The sequence below is a fragment of the Serinus canaria genome, chromosome 1A (assembly GCF_022539315.1).
Source record: "Serinus canaria isolate serCan28SL12 chromosome 1A, serCan2020, whole genome shotgun sequence".
NCBI lineage: Eukaryota > Metazoa > Chordata > Aves > Passeriformes > Fringillidae > Serinus > Serinus canaria.
Genome location: NC_066314.1, coordinates 51,889,211 through 51,906,258, shown reverse-complemented (window position 1 = coordinate 51,906,258; position 17,048 = coordinate 51,889,211). Strand labels below are relative to the sequence as shown.

The following is a 17,048-nucleotide window of genomic DNA, read 5'->3' as shown; positions in this document are numbered from 1 at the left end:
TCTCAAAGTTGCTTTTTGTTTTTGGGAGAACTTGCATTACTGGAAGCAACACATATTTCCCTGGATTTAAACACATATTTCCCTGGATTTACCAAGATCCCAGCACTTGTCTCTCTGGAGCTTTTTGGTCACATACTGATCTGAGGTAAGCATTTTCAGGTTTTAAGAACCCTGGGAGCTCTCTAGGAACTGCAGCATCCAGGGACAGGTACAGCTAAGCTTAGGCCATGAAGCAGAGCCTCTTTTCCAAGGGAACCTCCCATTACCTTGTCAGAGAACAGCTGAAACTTCTTTTGCAGCACAACCAGAGGAGTGACACAGCAAATCTAGAGTTCTTTAGCTGCCCAGTTCATGGAGGTGCTCCTACACATACCATGACCCAGGAAAGCCTGGGAGAGGCAGATGATTAAAAAGTGGTGTTACTTCTCTTAGCATCATTATCAGAAATAGGAACATTCTTTTTCAGCATATATAAATATTAAGAAAGAACATTATAGAAGAGCCACATTTTTAATTTATTTCAAAAGAAAACAACCAAATGTAATAACCTTCATTTCATAAATAATATTAGCAGCAAACCTCCCATCATTCTAGGTGGTAAAAGGTTTACAGCACAAGAAATAGCATATACTGTAAACACTGCCTGATCATCTGTAAGCCCTGTCCTTACTGAGTCCATACAGTCTTTTATCTCTTCACCTGCTTCCATGGGCTGTGAACGTGAGGGAGAAGAGGGGATAACTGTTCTCCAAAAACCAATGTCTGATTTTCTGTAGTGGGATACTTTGTATGGAAGTATTGATTTCACTGGCCTTTTCTTTAACCAAAAGGTTTTGTTTAAAGAAGGAAACCTGAGCATTCAGAAGTTTTTGCTTTGTGCCAAACCACAGCCTTCAGTTAAAAAGTTCCACAACCATTTTTTCCTTGTTTCTCTTCATGTCACACCTGGGCAGTTAAGGACAGTTGGCTTACAGGTCACTGCAACCCCTCAACTACATTTTGGTTCGTGGCTCTTTGCGTGAAGGGCTATGCGAGGTGTGTCATGTGTCCTGGCACTGGATGGATTAATCTGAGTGATTTGGAGAAGTATGCACAGCGTGTGTGGAAGAAATCTTGCCTTACATTTCCTTCTCAGCAACTCTTCACTTGTACATGCATGATCCAGTCTTGTTCAGTGTTCTGGCTGCAGATTATTTTAAGTGGTGGTAGTGTGGAGACACAAAAACAAAAGGAAAACTCCTCACCTGACATACACTGGTGACTGGGGAAACAAGGAAGAGGGTTTTCTTCTCCCCTACTTATAATATCCAAGAAAGTTTCTCTCTCTTCTTCATTTGTGTCCAGAGAGAACATCACCTGTTGAATAGACTCCATTGTTAATCCTACAATCTTCAGTCCTCATAGAGTCTATTAATTCCTCCTCTGAATCCTCCTCCTCTTCCTCCTCTGGGGCTGACAGACTGGATGTGGGGCCTTTACATATTTTTAAATGTCGAGTGAGGTGATATTTGGTTAGGTAAGCCTTGGAGCATTTTTCACAGACATAGTCCCTCTTTCCTTCATGTGAATTGAGATGCTTCTTCAGGTGATTTGTCCTCAGAAACAACTTGTCACACTTGGGGCACTTGATCTGCCGTTCTCTGCAAGACACAAAAAAGTGAGTTTGCTCCTGCCACAAGACAGCTGGTATTAAAATGTTGATTAAGATTCATGTTCTAGGAAGAACAGATATCACCCTTGATGAAAAGGTCAGTTTCCTTCCCACCCTGCATAAAGGCAGTTGGGGAGGAGGCAGGGAAGAACAAGTAAGGATACAAGGCTCCTACATGTTAACAACCCTCAGTCTGTAAATGCAGAGGAGCTTACCAGACTGCAACACACTCTGTAATGACACTGCAAAATACCTCCCAGCAGTAGTGCTCCTGGCTCATGCTGTAGGAATAAGCATCAAAGCGAGTCAGTGTTTCTGTCTCTCTCTGACTTGTCTGGCTGCACTACACTGCCTACAGCATGACAGAAGCAGCAATGGAGTCCAAATGAGTACAAAACCCAGATGCTGAAAATGAAATAAGCAAAGGGATTAGCTTTGGGCAAGCAGTTTTCAAGGAGGACCTTGGATTGGGCGTAAATGTACAAGATGGAGAGATTCTCAGAGCAAAAGACCTGTCCTGGGTAGGAATCTGCCTACAGGAGGAGCAGGAGAGCAAGTGCTTGAATGAGACCTGCAGGGAAGAATGGGCTGGGAAGGGCTGCACCACACCCCTACAGCAAACAGGTGGAGTTCACTAACAAGGTACTCAGTGACAATAGCACTGAGAAGTTTGTCTTTTTTGGTCACTTGGGGATGTGGAAACAGTTCTCAGCAAATAAAGAAATATAAATCAAACAACCCCCCTTTCTCTTCAAAATGATGAACACTCCAGACTGCCATTTCAGAACACAAGGAGTACACTTGGAATCTACTGTGCCACAGAAATACTGCAGACACTAGAACTCCGCAACTGCAGCTAGTAAAACAAGGACTTTGTCTGGACTGACTTCTCTGTCATTTCAGAGGATGAACCTATGCTCCCTAGGCGAAGCTATTTGCAAACTGGAGATTCTGTCTCTGGCTGCTCATCTTCATTATTTCTTGCACTGGCCAGTCCAATAGCTCCTGTGAAGTCACTTACTGGGTGTGAGTGAGGACATGCTGCTTGAGGTCCTGCCTGCGCATGAAGAGCTTCTCGCAGTAATCGCACTTGAGGTTCTTCTCCCCGGTGTGAATGACCATGTGCGACTCCAGGTGAGCCTTCTGCGTGAATGATTTGTCACAGAGGGTGCAGCGATAATTCTTTTGACCTAGGAGTACACAGGGACACCCACGGATTTAACACTTGGTGTCCCAAGAAATGCAGTAAGCAAACAACCCTAACCATTGCTGAAAAATTAAATTTTACTGTGAAGAAAGGCAGATTGTTTGTAAACAGGACTTGTTTTCTCCTGCAGTTCCTTCAGACTCAGCATAAAGGCCTACTTGGTTCCAATCTATATTTAGGAATGCAAAAAACCAGACAGCCGACTTCATCATTCCTAAGCTTTTCATCCCGTACTCCATGCCCCCAATGTCAGGATACCTTTTCAAACCACTGATACGCTAGTGCGATGCACCTTTCTGCACTTCATCCTTCTAAACACTGCTGCTTGTTTCTCCAGTGCTTGTGGTCAGACAGCCTTTCTTGAGTGAGGCAGGGTTTGTGCTTCTTGTCCACACCAACCGTGCCTCCCTGTTCTGGATTTCAAAACACCCCCAGCAGCTCTGCACATTTTTCCACCAAGAGATTCAGGCAAACACTTAAAAAGACTAGTCTTATCTAAGATTAATTCTTCAGCAAAAACAATGGTAGCTTCCTTTGTAACAGTAACCATGGTAACCATCTAGTTACTGTACATTAGTACATCCCTATCCTCACTGATTTCCCACAGGAATTGTATCTGATGCCTTACTGGAGCCCAAGCACATTTGATGCACTGCATTGCCTTGGTCTGCAAAAACAAGTTCTCTTATCTAACAAACACACAGGTACAAACATCACTGGCCCTTTGATAACTTCTGTGTTTTATCCCATTTTTCAACTTATCAGTACTTCTGTTATTCTTTGCCAAAAATAGTTTAAAATCCCAGCATCTTACTGAGTTCAGACTAAGTTTGAATACCACCCCACTGAGTATTCTGTGGTTGTATATACAACATTAATATTTCATTAGTCCATTAAAATGCCTGCTATTGAGCCTACAGCTTCCTATGCTTTACTTGAGATCATTTCCAGTTTTATTTATTTTCTAGCTTTGTAATTAGAATTTTGTGATTTCCCAATAAGGAATAGTGAAAAAAAAAAGAGGCAAAAATGCCCACACTGTCTACAGGCCTGTAACTGGACCTTTACCCTCTCCCCTGTCCTCACACAGGCATCTGTACAAAGCCCTTACCTGTGTGGATCTTGAGGTGTGTCCGTAAGTTGCTTGGATCACTGAAAGCTTTGCTACAGAAATCGCACTTGTGCGGCTTCATGCCCATGTGCCCCATGAAGTGCACGTGCAGCTTGGAAGGGGAGATGAAAGCCTGGGGGCACATGGAGCATTTCCACTTCCTCTCCTTGCCATGGCCTGGCCCGTGGTTGCTGCTGTGCTCCTGACTGGGGAGGTGGTTGTGAATATGGCTGCTCAAATGGGCCTTGAAGTCCGCATAGGAAGCGCACTCCTTCCCGCAGTGGCAGATGTGCACGTCTGGATGCTCAGGGACACCTTTGGGCACAAAAAAAAACCACTTGTAACGAGGCACAGTAAAGCCCAACAGAGCTTGAACAAGGACCACTTTAACATTTAGTATGTGGTAGAAAAGCCAGGTGCAGAGATTTTCACCTTTGTTCTTTTTTTTCACCGTTGTCCAGTGTTGCTTTCCAGCTGTTTCAGGTGGGTCATTTAAAATGTTTTGAGGGGCCAAACTTTGGAACAGTTTTGAGCACAGCTCACTCATATCTAAATTATCACAATCCAAGCTGGGGGAGGATAGGAACATCTTCAGCTCCAAAACTCCCTTAGCCCTGGATGAACAGAATACTATTTAAAAAAAAACAAAAAAAAAAAAACAAAAAAAAAAAAAAAAAACAAAAAAAAAAAAAACAAAACAAAACAAAACCAAAAAACAAAACAAAAACAAAACAAAAACAAAAAAAAAACCAAACCCTTCAAAATCTTTTACTCCTGTGATCATTGGAATTAAGTCGGGAAATGTTTCTTTTAAATGATAGTACTCTGTAGTAATGAAATGTTAAAGGAAACTATGACATGCACCAATGGGAACTGAGAAGGAACATAATACAGTCCCAAGTCACAGAGCCCAGAGATGGCACTGAAAGGGAATTCAAGCTGGATACTCCCTGCAAAGCCAACAAAAAAGAGCTCTTACTTACCGAGCTGTCGTGCATAGTCCCGACTGTAATAGAAGAGAAGCTCATGTTCAGGGGGGATGTCCCGAGAGGTGCAGAAGTAAATTTTTCCATCATGAGGATAAGCCACCAGATTCTGCTCTTCCTGGTTCCTACAGTAATAATAACAGTTAAGGAAAAAAGCCCTTCAGAAGTAATGCCTTAGGGGAAAAGAGGGGGAAAGAGGGGGGAAGAGAAAAATGGAAAAGAAAAAAGGAAGGGAAAAGGAAAAAGGAAAGATTCCTATAAAAAGGTAATAGGAACATCAGCGCTTGTCAGCATATTACAAAAACTTGTATGTCTGTGACTTCTGTCCTTCTTTATTAAAGGAAAAACTATACCTTGAGAGCCAATGTCCTCCACCAAATGATGTGTTTCTCACAACACTTCTGAGAAAATTATTAATAGACATTAGAGTGGGCTGAAAGAAATGAGTTTATGATCTCCTAAGAAACTACAAAAATCTATGTATTTTTCATACACATAGATTCTTCATACACATATATTCATTTACATATTTACATAGATATATCTCTTAAGAAAAGGAGAATGCATGATGGAAAAAATATCAGTAATGTCTTGAAGAAACATTATCTTTAAAAAGTCCTCTCAAGGACCAGTTTCAAGACGTGGTCATTCATCTTTTGAAGCAGTATCTTGCCTATGTTTGTTCCCAGTATCTGAAACCAGCAAAAGGTCTGCCCCATTGCAGTGGGAGATTAAACATTACAGGTCTTGACTCCTACATATGGGAGCAATGGAATGAACTGCAGGAGAACCTACTTTGTGTCACAGAGAAATAAGAAAGGTTTAGCCTTCTCAGTGGATCATGGATGGAGCAATATTTAAGACAGCCAGGATAGTTTTCATCACAGACTGAAAGGGAGAGGTCTCACAAGCTGTATGGGCTTGGAACTTGGCCAAAAGAACTCAGGGACATTTTGTAAATAAAGTATTAAAATCAAAGGACAATCAAGGTCAACTTAAGTTGAATGAAGGTCAACCTTCATTCTCCAGTACAGCTTTCTACGAGCCTGCAGCTCAGACTCAAAGCTCATTAGCACAGTCCAGGTGGCTCTCACCTGGCTTTGCGTACGAACATCATCCAGTTACATTCATTTTCATCAGTTGTAATGACACAGAACTCGAGGACACCGTTGTGATAGATCTACCAGGAAAGACAAATGCAACCTTAGGACAAAACATGACAATAAATGCAGTGAAAGCCAGCTTCTTTCTTTAAGAGAGGATGTGTTTACCTAGAACAAGCCAGGAAGTCTCCATTGCCACTGCCAACATCACAGCCCTGTTTTCATTCCTTACTTTCCTCTTCACACAGGCACCTTGACCTCTGCTACCCATGAGGCCAGAAAACCTGTTTATCAGCATCTTTCTCACCTTCTCCTTCCAGCAGAAATGCATTTGGCTGCATTTCTTACAAACCAAGTCTTGTGAATAACAAAATCTGGGCAAACAGTACACGTTTTATTTAAATAGGCCAGATTTACTTTCTGGAAATGAAATTATGGGGAAAAGAAAGCTTTAAATTGGCTTTCCTAAAACAAATAATTCATCACCTGGGGGAACTTTCAATGAACAGAGATACAAAACAAACAAACAAACAACTGCTGCCTAGTAATTCATACACAATCTCTGCGGCAACTCCACAAATACTGAAACCACATACAGCCCTTTAAAAGAGAAGGCATTAGAGAAGCTTTTTGTACTTCAGGACTGACTACCAGCATACTGCAAGGTATACAGCTCTGCTGTCCTGATACTAAGAATTAAACAATTAAACTTTTGACTTTTGGCAAAGATGATAATGTAAATGTTGCTGTCATGTGGTAGCTTTCAGCAGATAAAGGCATGCTGGCAGGCTCTGTGAGCGGTAACACCACTGACCTTCCAGATGTGACTGGCTGCTTTGTCTGTCCAGTCAGCCACCTCCAGAGAATGGCTCTGCTGCCCGATCAAAGGTCCGAAACAAGTCCTCACAGGAATGGTTTCTCGTGTCCACACACCTATCATTAGAAGACCATAATCTGAATAAATCAATTATTTAAATAACTAATCATGCATAATACAGAAGTGGGAGGCTTACGAGATAATGCTCCAGAGGTAATATCTATGCATAAGGTCATCAAAGCTTCTACTTCACATGTGAAACACACCTATGGCAGAGACAAGAACCACCACCACCACATGACACTAATGGGAGCCGCTTTGGTGTCATTACAAATATTTATTTGGTCAAAAGCAAGTAATTTACTTTTCAGTAAGCTATAAAACTAACTTCCTAGCCACTCGTACCAATTAATAGTTCTCATGGCACTTTCTGCAGAAGCAGAAAATACTAGTTTCAGTAACTACATTTTGCCTACCTAATCCCCAGGAATTTCCAGAATTGTTGCTGGGCATTGTTAAGCAGCTTCTGCATTTCTCCCCAGAGGCAGCTGTATTTCTGCTGTATTTCTGTCATGGGCAGAGGGTTTCCTGCGTGTATATTATTTATTATTAAACATAGGTCTACATGAATACACTGTATAGCTCTTAGGAATAAACTGGAAACTAGTGCAGCTTGAAAAGAACAGATGTCATCTACTCCCAACAAGCAGTATCACTAAACAAGCCAATAATCACATTCTTCTCTAGCCTTCAGATCCTTAGGGTACTGCACTGTACTCTTCGATTTCCAGGTGACAGTGATGTGAAATACAGTAACAAGGTCTACATCCAGTAACAAGGTCACAGTCTACATGCCAAATATAAACGAAGGGGGAAAAAAACAGAGGCACTTGTGATCAATACTCCAATGAGAGCACCCAGAAGGCAGCAAACCAAGCTCACGAACAAGCAGACAGAATTCTCCTCTATGACTTGTCAACTTCCCCCAACTGCAATTGCTGCATTGTTTTCTTATCAAAGCTGCACCTGGGCTGTTTAGCACAACAAAAAAAACCACCATACCTTGCTTGACCTTAAGAAGTGCCACACTCTGTGGTAGCAGCCCTACGGTATAGCTGAAGTCTAAGCAGTAAACAGGAGCTCAAGGATAATGTAAGTCAGGGTGATTACAGAAGAGGGAAGCATCTCTCTCTTGAGGTGTTTCTTTCCCACGTTAATCTCCCTACGGTTTTGGATTTCAGCAGTGAGTGTATTTTAAAGTGCTGCAGGGAAGTGCACAGTAATGTGATCCTTACCCGCTTCAGCTCCCATGATAGACTGCCGGAGGAGCAGCTGCTTTGGGAGGGACAGCCTGGCTCGGCTCTCGATTGGGCTGTCGGGGACAAAGGTGACAGGCCCGTGGTCTGGGCAGTCTGATGGATACGCCTTGTCACACAGTGTGCACCCTGCAGAGACAGGAGGGGACAGCAGGCATTAAAAACATACAACAGCTCCTACAGTGCAATCAGCTCCCTACCAATGTGCTTCAGCTCAGCTCCTGCCAAAGGCTGCTTCTGTCACGTTCAACTTGTCCAACTTATCAGCTTTTATTCAGAAGAATATGTTCTTACAGTCAGGTGGGCACTGACATACATGTCAGTTTCTATCCAATTCAGATCAAATGTGAGGATCTCCACCTACTTTCCTGATGGTAAATTGATGACCTAGACTCCAGATTACCCCTACAGGGGAATCTAGCAATGGGACAGAGCCCACTTGCCATCAAAGCTATTGCAAAATGAATGACAGCCTCCCCAGTGCTGGTGATGGAAGAGCGAATTTCATTGTGATCACAATGAAACGAACTCTACTGGCAGAAAAATCTAAGACAAACAAAACCAAACATATTCTAACTGGTTATATTTTTGAAATTAACCAGAAACACTTCTTGTATGTAGAACCTCAAGGATATCCACGCAAATGAACCAGTAAGATAGTCCTTCTAAAATTTTCTGAACATGAACCACAAATCCCCTACCCTCCATTTAAATTCAGACAATGTGTAAATCACAGCAGCAAAAACCTGACCTCACTGCTGCTTTTGAAGGTCTCACTGCAGCAAACTCATGCAGGGTGAGTATGCCACGGAATGCAACAAAAACAAAAGCCCAAGAAGAATGAGTAAAATCACTTTCCTAATCTGTCATTCAGCAGAAATATTGTTATAAAAGAAACCAGTGGAAGTCTTCAGTCTAATAAATCTGAGGAAAAGTACAGCATAAAATGCTCTCTATAACATTACAATTTCATCTAGAAAAATGATGTAATTTTAATTCTCTGTGAATGGAGCAACCAGCACCTACTCAGCAACCACTCTCCTGATAAATAATTATTCTTCTGAAGAAGAAAGATGTTCAGGTAATTAATCAGGACCTCCACAAAGACCTTCTTTGGCTTCTTGATGACCCAGCTCCAGTATAAAAGAGCTATCACAGAAGTAGCTTTCATCAGGCCCAAACAGCAGTTCCATCCTTACATGCTTTAAGATATTTTCCAGATACTTCCTTGATATACCAGGGTACCAGAATTTGACCTCATATAAAATACAGTTTGAGCAACTACACATTAACAGATAGGAAAGTACTCAAAAAATTATTAGGTAGAGCCTATGTAAGCAGTTCTGGCTGTCCAAATCAGAGAAATAGTGACTAATTTTCTTTTTTAACGATTTGGCAAGGACAGTAATGGAAAGTATATTTAACTTTCTGTGGAATGTGAGATTTTTTGTTTTCCAGTATCTGAAAAATGTATGAATGGTTCAACTTCTCCAAGTGGAAATGTCCCATGCCTAGAACTTTTCTTCCTCTGCCTCTCCTTGGAGCTGGTCCATGGACCCATAGTGGGTGTGTGCCAGGCAGTGCTTAAAAGCAGCTGTTCCACACAGTGGTTCTCATTACTCAGGTCTCACTGATGTTGCCTTACTCCTGGCCTGGCACACACCTTGATTTGGATAGCCAGAACTGCCAACAAAGATGACCAAAAACCCTGCTTCTTAAAAGCCTTTGCAAACATTCAGGACTGTAGCAAAGGCACATTTTTTATTTCCTGCTTAGGAACAAGTTAGTAAACAACTTAGTAAAAAGTTTTCTGAAAAAGGCCCTGACTTCTGCCATCTGAGGAAAAACCACTAAGGGGATCTAAAACAACTCCTTGTCCTTGCTGTCACCTGTCTGAACACAAATTCCTGTTAATTCAGGTGAAGTTTAAAAACATCAACAAAAAGTTAAAATTTAAACCTCCCCAAGTCAAGAATCTGTTTTGCAAATCACATGCAAGCACAAGGCATGCAACAGCCATTTCAATGTCCTACCAAAGGGGAACATTGTCTGGAAAACAGCTTAGGACTATGCTAACTATAACAACAAAAAGCTGGCACATCAAATCTCACTTTTAAGAGAGGAAGAATAGTTATTTCACCATAAGCATGTTGGATATCACAGTATTTGGATCATTATTTGTTCAACATGCAACAGATGTTTGTAGGAAACTCTGAGTGCATCGACTGTAAAACCCTTCCTCTAGGAGTTGTAAATTCATCATAGTTCTATGCCCACCTGATCTGAAGTTGTATTTTATCCCACAGAATGAAATCTTAACAAATTAATCCAAATGTCTGACTTTACACTAAACTGCATCTCTTCCCTTGCTAACCAAAGCACTCTATCTTTCAATTTCTTAAAATATGTTAAAATATGGCAAAGCAAGCCATTAGGTTCTGGCATTTGTAGGGCCAAACTGGATGAAGAGCAGCACTCAGCAATGCTACCACAGATAGTAAAAAGGAATATAAAAGCTGGCTTATGTTTCAGTGGTGGGAAGCCAGACATCCTGCAGGTGAAAGTGCAAATCTCTCCCCCAGCAAATAGGAACTTCTCAGTTCTCAAACACCACTCCTTGAAAGGTAACAGGACTGGAAATACACTACCAGTGTCCTCTCTTCCTACCAGATCCACTAACCTCTGGACTAAAGTCCTTTGATGAAAATAATTAGAAATATTATAAAGTTCCTTCCCTCTCTGCTCTTTTTTTCCTATTTAGAACAACATTTTCATGATGATTGTTCATGGTTTAATAAATTTTGCAAAATCATGTAATGTCATACTCAAAAATTACACCCATTTGATGAAGAGTATGGCCTGTGATGGTGTTTGTTGTGTATTTTTAATGGGGCAAGAAGAGCCACTTGTGATGTGAAACAGAAGTCAAAACAACAGAAAAAACAGAAGTCAAAACAACAGAAGATAAAAACAGAAGTCTCATCAGAAAGGATAACAAGCATATCCACCAAATCAAGAGCTTCACCAAGATTCAGCTTCCAGCCTCATGGCAACATGAAAATGATGCAAAGAGAACTATGCTAAAACATCCTACTACTTCCAACTACTGATGTTTCAGAACAGTTAATCTGAAACAGTTAAACTGCAGATGTTTAAAATTTTGGACTTGTTAAATAACCATAAATCTTTAAGACTAGCAACCAGAGTCCAACCACACCACACAATAGCTACATGACAAACCCTACCCCAAAAAAGCAGGAAATGTCCACTCACATATGGTAAACAAGGTTGCCATGTTTTCCTTGTTGGAATTGGAGTCTTCCATTTGCAGAGATGACGGTACAAAGGCAAGATTGTCTGCAGACACATCGACATGGCTTGACCCCATGGCTACTTCCTGACTTATGGAAGACACTGCCACGGGCTCCAGGCTGAGGCCCACTTCATGCAAGGCTACTGAGTCCAGGGAAGCGAGGTTGTGTGAGGTAGGGAGCGCTACACTCACGGAGTTGGTGCTCATGGCCACAGTATGAATGGGGTCATTTAGTGTGCTGTCCGATATCCCTGTCACCCGCCCGGCAATGTGGTTGGGCTCCATGACAACAGGGAGTTCCAAAGTGCTACCGTGAATGGGAATGACAGCGCCGTGTCCCACCGCATCCGATGTCAAGTTACTCCCCACTGTGTCTACAGCTAAAGGTTCGTGGCTCCGGGAGCCATTTGGGATCTGTGTGTGATCCCCAGCTACATCATCCATTGTAAGCTCCTCTGTCATCCCATCTGTAGAGATGGGGCTGGTTACCCTGGAAACGCTCTCCATGGTGATTGTAGTATCCAGTGCTACCTCGTGGCTGTCACTAGGATGCAGATTTTGAGGACCGTGTGTGTTCACTGTGCGGGAGTCCATGGAGACAATCCCTGGTTCCAGCCCCACGGTCCCACTGGGCTGGTAGGGATCTAGGGCTGAGGGATTGTTGGAGACTGACAATGCTGGATTGCTGTCAACATTTATAGTGTTGGGATGGATGTACTGAGGTGGTGGTCTGTCAGCCAAGTAAGATAAGATACCTGATAGGAAGAGAGGGAGAAAAAGAAGGGAGTGAGATTACATCCGTCTTCAAATCTTGAATAAAAATATGTTGAAGGATAGTACACTGAGATCCCTAAAGACATGTTCTCTACTTTATTTCCAGTTCAAATCCACTAATTCTAAAATATGGCTCACAAACATATGCCAGCCTAACACTCTTGTCAAAGTACTATTTGACAACTAATTCAGAGTTTCCACCCAATAGAGCAAGTCTCTATAGTTATTTCTCAAACTCTGAACACCCAAGTTAATGGCAGAATTCCACCTAGGCTGATCACTACAAAGATCAAATGAGAAAGAGGTTCTTCACATTTTAGGCTTAATTTTTCATTCCAAAAAAATAGCTCACAAGGATGAAGGACTGCTAGTGAAATCTACAATTTGGTAATTGCAATTTGGTTCATCTTTGCTAAAAAAAGAAGCAATTCTCCAGGAGACATAATTTTTGCTTAGGTATTCAAGTTTTAACAATGACTGCTTCCTTCCTCTAAGACTAAGTGGCATAATTGTCCATCTCAGAGGTCATCAATTGCAATTCTGAAGGACAAAGACAAGTTCTGTCACAGATTTAATGAGTCATCTGCTCTCTTTTCTAACATGAAAGCATGTTGTTTCTCCTAAAAACAATATTTTGCTTGAATTTAAATCAGAAACCCTACCATCTTTTCTGGTAGTTCTGGGAAGGTTCTCAACATCAAACAACCTTGAAACTTAAGATATGAAGAAACACTAAACTGTGTTTACATACTAAAACAAACAAAAAAACATATTCAGAAGAAATGCAACAGCACATTCAAGTAAACATTATTTCCAGCAGAGACAGAGACAGATTTTGCAGATTCTGCAAGATCTGACTCAGCATGTTTCTTTTTAGCCTTCAACTCTGTGAGCCACTTGTTAGGTAAGAGTTTTCCATTCAAATACGTTTGTTATTACAAGGATGCAAGCACAGATACTCCTTCTGTAGCACAACAACCCCAGAAATGAACAGTTTATTTTAATCAGCTGTATCAAATACTTCTGCATGCAATGCTGCCTTGTGGCTTGAACACAGAGGATCCTTGATGGCAGCAAGATGACTGACAGAAGAACCATATAAAACATCACAGGAAGATTATTCCAGCTCAGAAAATGGCAAATACCTTTGGTCCTAGTGCACAGTCTCCTTGTCTACTGAACAGGCAGGCATGGAGTGCAGTAGGAAGGGTTACTCCTAAGCAGCTGGAAAGTTCAGCCATCAGTCAACAGGTAGCAGCAGGACACCTGGGCTGCTAGTTTATTCCTATCCCAGGCTGAACCAACAACACTCAGTGAGTCACCTTGAAGAAGTTTAACTACCTCTTCCACCCTGTCAATCGCAGCTACCAAACAAAACCAGGACTGCATTTAAAGTTTCAATGTCTGTGGTTTTCAGTTTTACACATGACATGAAAAATTCTACAGTTATACTCCAAAGCACGTGTGAGAAAGGAATCAAGATAGAAGTCAGTGTGTTAGGCCTTTGGAAATCAACCTTGAAGAAAAATGAAGAAAAAATGTTCTGTGGATTAAATGGGTGGGAAAGTGCCCAACACCACAGCTGATGTCTTGCCCTCTTTGAACTTTCAATTACTGTAACCTCCCATTATACACATATTAAATATTGCTTCAGACTACAGTAGAAGAAAAACAGAAGCAACTTCCAAGCTACAAGCCATTGGAGACAGAAACCAGGCATGCTTTGTTTTCTGTTAATCCTAAAAGCAATCAAAGGTTAGGTTTAAATAGAAAATGCCCTGCAATTCTTTTCATACACAAATATAGAAACAGATATCTGAAAATAAAGGTGTTTAAATGGCACAACAGTCTCCAGACAAACTCAGGGGAAACAACAGCTCTGTCAAACTGTCAGTCATGCCTACTTCAGGACAGAAACAGACAGCTCTTAAAACAGTTGCTCTTACTGTTCCCATCCATCAGCACCAGAGCACTTACCAGGTAGAATGTGTCTGAAATAGCTGCTCTCCAGGTGAGGGTATGGTGGTGGAGGTAGGGTGTAGTTTCTCTCTGGTATACCACACATCACTCCTCGATCTCCAATACCCATTGGGAGCATCAGAGACAGAGCAGAGGGCAAGGAACTCAAGGAGGGGCCCAGGTTTGGAATTGCAACAGGCAAGCCTGCAAGAGAAAATTCACATTTAAATTCAACGGAACTCCTTGAGTTGATGAACCCATGAGCTAACAAAGAGATTACTAATTCCCCAGGAGCTCTTGGCCTAAGGAAATACAGCATGGCACTGTCCAAGTAAGGTGCCAGGCATCAAAGAAAGGATCAGTTATCACAGAAGTGAGAGGCATGCCTGAATATGGCTAGATCTTTTTTGTACAGGGCTTGCTTCTATTTGACAATTGTAATGGACTTCTGTCTGTGCAGGCCCCTGGAAAGAAGAGGTATGAGAACAGTTTTGCTATACAAGTGATTTTTCACCTGAGAGAAATTAGACATAGATGAAGAGAGATTTTCAGCTACAGCCCTAATTTCAAAGGGTTCTGATACTACTCACCCACAGTGCAAATAACCCCATTAAAACCAAATGAGGCTCCCACTAAAGCATAAGCCTGACAAGCACTCATGCCTTTTGCTTTGCCCACATAAGCAACAATTTATGGTTTGCCCTTCCCCAACTCTGCACCATTTCACTACCTATGGTATGACTTGCTATCAGAGCAGGCACTGCTGCTCAGTTAGGACCATTGCTGTGACAGCAGAACACAGAGAGGGAGCTACAATACCCCGTGTGGGACCCTCCCCCGTTACCTGGTGCTGGTATGGTGTTGTGAGTGGGTGACGCTGCCAAGCCCAAGTGACTTCCTGAGACTGGCAGGGCATTGCTCACAGAGGAGGAGGTCAGCTGGTCCATCCCTACAGGACTCAAGTTCATTTCATTCATTCTGGAGACAAGGAGCATCGAGGGGAGCAGAAAAAAGAAACAGAATGCAAGAGCATTCCTGATTACTGACTACTGTGGTGAAGAAAGGTTGAGGAAACAAACTCAAAATCTGATATTGGCATATAAAAACTCTGCCTTAAAAAGTTAAGCATAAAACACATCAGCCACTCACATGGTCATCACATCATGATCAATACATATTGATCATATTAGATAGCAATAATCAGTATTAAGAAACAGTTCAGAAAGACAAATCAGAACATAGCTTCTTTGCCATCCAGAAAACAAAGTCTTACTCCTAGTAATAAAAGCAATTGTGATTAAACTATTGTGAAAACAGATCCATTTACAAGCTAAATGTCAAAAAATACTCAGACAACAACACCTGATTTATATTTCATGACTTCTGGACACCACATCCACCACATTCAGAATCCAAATTCTGGGGGAAAGATCACTTCAAACTGGTAACAGACACACAACCTCTAATTCCCCACCAGTTCGAACCAGGCCAATAGTGACAAGAGTTACACTGCAAAACAGCCATAGCAGTTCTAAAAGACTGCCTCAGTCTGGTTTTACGAGCTCCCATCAGATTAAAAACTGGCACCAGGGATGCCAAGTTATTTCAGTGATCAACCACACTGCTCAAGTGGGCACACCACATGAGCAGCTGCAGGAACCACCCAACACTCCAAACCTTCAGGCTTGGTAGAAACCATGTCAACTTGGAGCACACATGTCCTTTGGGGTCTCAAGCTGCACACGCAGCCCAAACCACTCCCCAGGGATGGGGGACACCATGGAGACACTTGTAAGCCGTGCCTGACCGACGCTGTGCCCACCCCGGCACACCAGGTCTGACCAGCAGCTCTTAGGGCCAGCCAGACCAGCTGCCCCCAGAGCAGCCACACACGCAACATGCTCCAGGCTGACCCAGGCCTCCCACAATGGCCTTTGCCAGCAGCAGGGCCAAGCGCTGCAGTACTGATGGAGAGCTGGAGCTTGGGCTGCCACTCCAGTAAGGAAAGGTACCACTCATCCAGGAAAAACGGCCGAATCCACCAAACTCACGCAAGTTAAGAGCACAAGGTCTCAGCTTGGAAGGGGCCCGTAAGGAACATCGAGTCCACCCGCAGCTCCTCGCAGACCACCTGCCACCCGGGAGGCTGAGCCGCAAGCGGAGCCGCCGACTTCTACCTCGGCTCTGCACACCTTCGGCAGCACGCACTGCCTACCGCCCCGCCCGCCACCAGGGACGGCTCCGCAGGGACGGGGCCGAGGGCTCCAGCTGCCCGGCGGGGCAGGACATTTCATTACCCGGCTCAGGCGGCTGCTGAGGATGGCGATGCCCGAGGGAGGGAACCACCATCCTCGCCCCGGAGCCGAGCCTCGGGGCCTGCGGGAGGCGCCGAACGCTTGAGGGACCCTCTCCCCTGCTCGCCTTCTCGGCCGGGTGCGCCCCGCGGTCCCGCTCGCCTCGCCCGGTGTCCCGCGGCGCTCACCTAGGGTGCATGGGGCCCGCCGGCGGAGCGCCCGCAGCCGCATCAGGGCCCTGCTTCCCGGCCCGCCGCCTGCCCCTGGCTCCGGCTCCGGCCCCGGCCCCGGCCCCGGCCCCAGCCACGGCCCCAGCCACGGCCCGGCCGCAACCCCCACCGCCGCCGCCGCCGCCTCATGGGCGGGACCCGGGCGGCGCGGACCCGGCGCGGGCGGGGGAGGCGGAGGGAGGCGGGGATGGCGGAGGGGGGTGGGGCCGGGGCCGCTTCCGCCGGCGAGTGCCGGAGCCAGGAAGCGGCGCCACCGCCCGGGGCCCCGGCGCTTCGCGCCCGCCCCT

The 17,048-nt window shown here is 43.8% G+C and overlaps 1 protein-coding gene across 2 annotated transcripts; it reads right to left on the bottom strand.

The window, feature by feature from the left end:
• Positions 1-503: 503 nt before the first annotated feature.
• Positions 504-16,840, bottom strand: PRDM4 (PR/SET domain 4). Of its 2 annotated transcripts, none has more exons than XM_030237898.2 (11): positions 16,720-16,840; positions 15,082-15,215; positions 14,256-14,441; positions 11,465-12,259; positions 8,171-8,320; positions 6,873-6,991; positions 6,050-6,135; positions 4,953-5,080; positions 3,970-4,284; positions 2,673-2,841; positions 504-1,640 (listed from the first exon to the last, which is right to left on the bottom strand). In XM_030237898.2, the coding sequence occupies exons 1-11, from the start codon at positions 16,728-16,730 to the stop codon at positions 1,331-1,333; spliced, it is 2,403 nt and encodes an 800-aa protein (XP_030093758.1). In that variant the 5' UTR covers positions 16,731-16,840; the 3' UTR covers positions 504-1,330. The 2 variants fall into 2 exon arrangements, with proteins under 2 accessions (XP_030093758.1, XP_050842473.1); XM_050986516.1 differs by having other exon boundaries at positions 1,500-1,932.
• Positions 16,841-17,048: the final 208 nt, after the last annotated feature.

Coding starts and splice junctions, on each gene's coding strand:
- PRDM4 (XM_030237898.2), bottom strand. Junction 12,260..14,255: donor TTTCAGACACATTCTACCTG/GTAAGTGCTCTG, acceptor TCTTCCTATCAG/GTATCTTATCTTACTTGGCT. Junction 8,321..11,464: donor GGCAACCTTGTTTACCATAT/GTGAGTGGACAT, acceptor CTGTCTCTGCAG/GGTGCACACTGTGTGACAAG.